Source organism: Rhopalosiphum maidis, chromosome 4 (genome assembly GCF_003676215.2).
Source record: "Rhopalosiphum maidis isolate BTI-1 chromosome 4, ASM367621v3, whole genome shotgun sequence".
NCBI classification, from domain to species: Eukaryota; Metazoa; Arthropoda; class Insecta; order Hemiptera; family Aphididae; genus Rhopalosiphum; species Rhopalosiphum maidis.
The window spans coordinates 55,205,216-55,212,436 of record NC_040880.1 but is presented as its reverse complement, the minus strand read 5'-3'; the positions used below and the strand labels follow the sequence as shown (position 1 = coordinate 55,212,436).

The following is a 7,221-nucleotide window of genomic DNA, read 5'->3' as shown; positions in this document are numbered from 1 at the left end:
TCATTATTTATTTTTTCCGAAAAAAAATCGAGAAAAGACGAATTTGATTACTCGATTGACTCGAATTCGTATTGTAGCGATCGACTTGTTGGCCACCCCTACTATATAACACATTGAACCACACTCACAGACGACTATAAATTGCCTACACGTTGCTCCTTAAATTCCATTAATAGCTTCTTTGAATACAAATTACCGGGGTGTTGTCGGCGACACGTTTTTTCAAACGGTCACACTGCGCGAACGGGCGGTCACATTATCAGCGTCCTGTTATCTCAGAACGTATGGCCAATGGTAGGGCCGTAAACACAAGTTGATACCACTCGATTATTTGTCTTGTGCCACTGCCCGAGTAGTAAGTAGGTGAATCGCGAACGTTATCTTTTTATTATTTCGTATTTTTGTTCTCACTAACGCCCAACTCTGCCCAAATTAGTCTCCGATTTTCGTCTTTCACTCCGACGGCGATCCGGCACAAACCGAACATGAGCTGTCTGATCACCATGGTGGCTCTGGCCACCGCCGTTTTGGCGTCCGGTGAGTACGATTTTCCTTTCGCCGGACACGCCCCGTCAGGTGTCCTTCTTTACCAAAACTTTTGTCGGTTGTTTCTCATCCCCAGTGACCAAGTCATCCGTTTTAAAGCCTCGTTGTACTTATAACTGTGTTCATGATTTTCCAGCAAATGCCCAAAGCCACCAATTATATGTCCTCAACAGTCCATCAAACATCAAGATCGGCCAGTCGTCCGTGCCATTGCGTGCCACAGAGTTGGCCGACGTTGTATCGTCGACATTGGGCTTCACCGTTCCTCATGGAGTAAGTGCACGTTTTTACACACTACAAATTAACAACACTCGTTCTACCGAGATTATATCTACTTGCCATATTTTCTAATCAATTTGTATTTTGTCAAAACCACTCAGTTGGTGATTGAGTAACAATTATAATATGCAGTCGATTACTTACTTGTTAAGAACATTGTTTTTTAATATAATTTACTTATAAATTAAAATGCTTTGTCACATATAAAGTAAACTAAAATAATTAGTATAACTTGTAAAATACTTACTAAAGTAGTTACTATGGGTTAATTTTGAAGTACATTTATACATTTGTTTTTATCATAACTTATAATAAAAAAAGCACACCTTTAAACAATTCAAATATAATAATTTATTATTACTATAAGAAAGTGTATATAATGTATACCTGATATTAATCATGACTTATTTTAAAATGTATTTTTTTAGGAAAAAACTTGGAGTAATTTAATGGTAGAAAATCCGTTTGCATTACCTGAAGCTGTAGTTGTCCTTGAAATACCCGGATTAAAAAATCCCGGATTTGACATAAATAAAGTTGACCATCATGACATGATTTTGGATGAACCCTTAGATGAAGTGTATGCTACTGTTGAACATAGAATGAAGGAGAGGCTTGACAATAAGGAATATAGTATTATGCATGGTTCCTTAACCAATGAAGAATTTGTAAGATATACTTAATTTGTAATTATTACTATTGTTTATTGTATAACAATCATTTTTAGCTTAAGAATCAAGTATTCCATCCAAATTTCAAGCTTAATCCTAGTATTAAACCTCAACACATTGATTCATATGATGAGAAGTATGCTGTATTTTTTAATGAAATTTACAACTTACATCAATTGGGACAAGGTGTAAGTACGATTTGTGATATTTATACAAATTTTTTTAGTTAGTCAAATCAAAAGTGATAATTTAATGGTCCATTAAATTATTTTAAAAAGATTCTTATCTTACTATTGATTATGTATAACTTGTTTAGTAACTGTCTATTCAACTAGGTATTAAATTGTCATTAAATATTTGTGTCTTATAAGTAATAATCATTGCAGGTCAAAGAGAGTATGTTAAAAAATAACGTACCAGATTTTCATTGGTTTCAATTGCAAGGCATTAAAGCTTTGACTGCTGTCAATGAACCAAATTCCGAAGAAACTATTGAAGGTGAAAAGGTTTTAAATGAAGCTATATTTACATTGGTACAATCATACAACGAAATTTACAATAATGAGGTATTTATTCAATTGATATCATTACATATTTTTTTACCAAATTTTACCTCTTTGTAATATATTGTTCAAACCTTTTTAGATAGATATAGTTATTATATATTTTTATGAAATGTTATTTAGGTGTTAATTATTGCTATTACCAACAATGCAAAAGAATCGCGTAGAAACAAACGTGAACTTAGTAGCGTAGAAAAGGTAAAAAATTGTTTTAAAAACAACTAAATTTGGTATTAGTATTATGAGAATGTATAATATTTATTATTTATGACTATTTTTTTTTTTAGAATCTCAATGTTGCTGAACCAATATCTAATGATTTTCCAGTCATATTTAATCTTATACTGTGGTTCGTTGTAATATTTGTCTTTTCCCTTTTAGCCATAGCATGTGAGTATTATTCTTGGTTTCATTTTAATATAAATGAAAAATATATATCTTAAAATTTGAATACTAACACTAAAACTAAAATTATATTTAATTAACGTTATTTTATCAAAATAATAAACAGTAACTTAAAAACATATATTATTCTATAATTTATTATTAAAAGAAATATTTTACTGAGTTTTCAAAATTTAAGCTTCTGTAATGTTAATACTATAAGAACTGTAAAATAATTGTAACAACTTACATTTCCTATACAAATCTGTTATTATTTAATATATAATATTTGTTGTCAATTTCTAAATTTCATAAGAAATAATGATTTATTTATTTTTCCACTATATTTCTAATAGATTTTACTCACAACATGCCTAATTTAATTAAAAATACATTCAAAGTGTAGTTCATTAGTTTAATGTCATTAGGATCAATCTATCCACTTAAGAATAATCTATAAAAATAAATGATAAATATATTTATTTAGTTTTTACTATTATTATATTATGTTATGTACTTAGGTGTTAGGTACAACTAAACCTAAATTTTAGAGAGTGCTACAATTATGTATACCTTACAAACCCAAACAAATACATAACTTAAGAATGCTATAATCTTTATTACCTACTATTTTTAAATTATTGGATACAAAATAATCTATTTTGCAGCCAAACATAAACTATAGTCTATAATATTAATTAATTTTAACATTATTGTACCATTATTGCTTTAAAAATGTCAGATTTCTTAGAGTTTAGTAGTTAAAGTACATAACGTAACTTTTATCAAATATATTTATTTAGAGTATCTGGCTACAAGTAGCAATTATGTAAACAAATTACAAGTTACAGTCAAATAATTATTTATATATACAATAATTAAGTACAATATTACTCAAAAAAATCCTATAAAACAGATTGTTCAATGTTTATATAATATGTTGTGATTTTTTATATTGAATTTAATATCGGACATAATTTATTTCCAAATATATTAAACATTTGTACATACATTTTGGAATAGCTAAAATTTATAAATAGTTACTACACTAATTATAAGTTATAACTAATTTTTTTTTAAATTTATACTTGTCATTTTATTTATTTATTTGCATTCATAATAATAATTAATATTACTACATTAGTATTATTAACGTAAATTAAAAATATTCTTTTTTATATCATACTAGTTACTAGTCACTATTCTGCTAATTAGTTGTATGAATTGTATAGTATTTTATAACTATTATACAAAGTTAGGTTAGGTTGTCAACCCTGGTGGGTTGATAATATTACAAATTATGGTTTATCAATAAAGATGAAAAACCAACATCAACTTAAATTATACTTTTATTGTTCATTAGGTCGAAAGACTGAAAAAAAAATTGTCAATAAATAAATGAAATATCTATAATATGATAAATTCTTAAATATATTATTACTTATTATATCAATATTTTTTTAAATTTAAATAATTTAATCATCTAATTCTGCATTTTTTAGTGAGTATTGCCCAAATGGATCCTGGTCGTGATTCAATCATCTACCGTATGACCAGCAATAGAATGAAGAAAGAAAACTAAGTGTTCATAAAATGATTTATAGTTGAACAAATCAGACTATGGAAATAATAATTATGAAGTGATTTAAAAAAAAAAACATCAACAAAACTTAAATTTGGCCTAGAATCCATTCCAATTTGTATATAAGTGTTCACATTCAACACAAATATGATTATTGTACTAAGTTTTTGTTTTATTTAATTTAGCTTATTGTTTTGAAACAAAGATGTTTAGTATTTTAGTATTTCTTTATTTTATTTGTGTAAATTAAAAAGTTATCAATTTGTTTTAAATTTCTTATGTTATTTAATTAGTAATTACTAATTACCTTTGATAAGTAAGTAAAAGTAATAAGTACTACTGTTATAAGTCATTTATGATTATTGTTTGTTAATTATAACAAATTATAACTTATATATGAATTTTACATTAGGAAAATAGGTGATTCTATTGTACATAACCTTTTTTAGGTAAATACCTTTTAAATTGTTATTTATAATATTAAAAAAAATATAGGAAATACTTAATACTTACTAAAAATATGTATGTTCTAATATTTATTAGAATATGAAAAAAAGTTAACATTCAAGTATGTTCATTATTTTTATTAGAATTTGAGTTATCTACTTGAAAACATTGGTTTTATTGATACTAGTTTTTCACAGAAAGCACAGTATTTTGCATTTATATTGATTTTTTCATTCAATAATTATATGCATAAAGAAACCTTTTTTGATAACATGGAACTTACTTTAAAAAGTTGCTAAAAATAAAAGAAAATTAACAGATTTAACTGTAAAAAGTTGCATAGAACATATTTTAGTAAAACGACTGCCAAGTGGTCCTTACTCTTTTAACCATTGCCAAAGCCAAACATAAAATATATTATTGTTCAGTAGATAGCAGATTAATGCAATCACTTTACTATATTGATAAATGGTTATTCTTGTTAAAACTATCAAATCAAGTGTACATGATAATATCCACTTATCTTGGAACAAAAAAATAAATTTAGAGATAAAACATGAAATAAAATATTGACTTCTATATTTATTAACTACAGAAGAATGTACTCAACACATGGAATAAAATCCATTAGCTACTTATTGTTCATTAATATGAATTTATTATGGTAAAATATACAACTGAAATGTTGAAATGATAAGTTTTTCCATCCTTTGAAGTCGACTTTTTTTAATTGTTTATTTTAGTGCTTATACTTATAAATATAAAACTGTTTATTATTTTTAACATAGAATTTTTATTGATATTAATAATTTAACATGTCTAGTACCTACATATTCACCTATGGTAACCTAATCAAAAGAATTTTTTTACCAAAAATACGGACAAAATGTGTGTGAAGTTTACCATCTTCATTAATATAGAACTGTATAATAATATTAATTAGGAAATAAATGGCATTCTCAGGTTGTTGAATTTCATTTACCTATTTGTCGGAAATAAATCGCAACAAAAAATTAATTTAATATGTGCAAATTTAAAATTCAACTTTATTTTAAGCCATAAAATTTATTTATTGGCGTATTTTAACTAAAAGAAAAGAACATATATCGGGAAAACGTACCCACGAAATTGAAATAAAAGAAATCTAATGACACGTCTAATGTGTGCAATGTTTTAATATAATTAATATGAAAATAAGTTAAAAATATAACATACTTTAATTCAAGACAGTGGTGTACCTAAATAGCCTATACATAACGCCGTGTGCTAATTATAATATTTTTGAAATAATATTATGATTAGTAACTATATGTCATTATTTTATCAACACATTATTATCTGTTGTAAACCATAATATTATGTAGTGTTATTGATATTATCTTAACTTATAAGTCATTAGATACCAGGAAAATAGACAACGAATCTAATAATTTTACAATTGAGCAGCATATGTCGGCCATATTATGATACTGGTTTAATAACTTTAATTTACTTTTTACTTTTTAAACAATTATTTTGATAAATATCTATCTTTATTATTTGAAAAATTTGATATAGAACAAATATAATATATTTATTTTATACATTAAATATCGTACCCGTTATCGTCAATAAAACAAATTGGTAATATTTTATTTGTTAGTAAAAATTAATTTCACATATTAATTATTTTTTGTAAAAGGTCGATCAAAACGTTTTTATGTATAAAATGTTTTAAATAAAATCACTTGTTTAAAACACTTTTTAACCCTGGATGCAGAGAAGGAACTATAGTGACTGGACCACGAAGAGACGATCTTGTATAGCGATTAGTTTAATACAGACAAACAGCACAAATGTTGGCGGACCGAACGTTCGACTTAGTGTATGACGATCTCACCGATTAACAGCTGAAATTCGATAAGTTAGTTTTAATTTGCTTCTGCCTACCAGAAACCTAGCTTAAATTGACGATGGAAGCGTTTTTTTACTAGAAAAAGTATTTCCTGGTTCAGAACTAAATATAAATGAGTATAAAAAAAACATCATCGTTGTAAAATCGATACATTTTCAATTTCGCTTAGAATCCAAAACTATAGTATTTGATATAATATTATACTTGGTATTTTAATAGATTTGGTCGATAGAGAAATATTAATTATACCACGAATTATTATATGAAATACTATTGTACATCGATGGCGAATAGTTTTTGTCAAAAATTAGCTCAACCTATAGGTAATATTATAATATGCTATAATTTCTATACCGTCGTAAATATAAAAGTAATATAAATACATTATAAAATATCCTTAAATTAGTGGCTAATCTCCGGCTAACCTAAACAATTATTTATCATTGAATTACAATGTAGTAATACATCCACTTCAATATACAATTACGAGGTACACTCGATACTTGTACACTTAATCAGTTAATACTTACCTATTAAACAGCAGAGAGATTTTCCGGGTTTTTAAAAACTATAAAGTATTTTTGGATTAAATAATAGTATAGAACGCAGTCTCTGTTTTTATTACAACATAATTTTATAATTAATCAACATTTTCTTGCTCCTTGAAATGTATTTGGCCCGTAGACTTGCTTGTTATTTTTTGCTGGCGCCCTTATTGGCCTTTACCCATTTTCTTGCTTATACCGTATGTATATTTATAATTAGTAAAGGGTATTTCAAAACAAATAATAGTTTATAGGTCTATAGTTTATATTGTTAATGCTGAATATTTATACGTACTCTCTTATATTCATA

At 26.2% G+C, this 7,221-nt stretch overlaps 1 protein-coding gene across 1 annotated transcript; it reads left to right on the top strand.

Moving 5' to 3' along the window:
* The first annotated feature begins 304 nt into the window (after positions 1-304).
* Positions 305-4,539, top strand: LOC113557257 (renin receptor). The gene is made up of 8 exons (XM_026962673.2): positions 305-537; positions 683-819; positions 1,254-1,493; positions 1,553-1,684; positions 1,883-2,062; positions 2,183-2,257; positions 2,347-2,449; positions 3,946-4,539. Exons 1-8 carry the CDS (start codon positions 486-488, stop codon positions 4,023-4,025), a joined length of 999 nt encoding a protein of 332 aa, XP_026818474.1. The 5' UTR covers positions 305-485; the 3' UTR covers positions 4,026-4,539.
* The last annotated feature ends 2,682 nt before the right edge of the window (positions 4,540-7,221 follow it).

Bases quoted from the DNA above. Each gene is read 5' to 3' on its own strand.
- LOC113557257 (XM_026962673.2), top strand. From the start codon at position 486: ATGAGCTGTCTGATCACCATGGTGGCTCTGGCCACCGCCGTTTTGGCG. The intron at 820-1,253 runs GTAAGTGCACGT...GTATTTTTTTAG, and splicing joins GCTTCACCGTTCCTCATGGA to GAAAAAACTTGGAGTAATTT. The intron at 2,258-2,346 runs GTAAAAAATTGT...TTTTTTTTTTAG, and splicing joins AACTTAGTAGCGTAGAAAAG to AATCTCAATGTTGCTGAACC.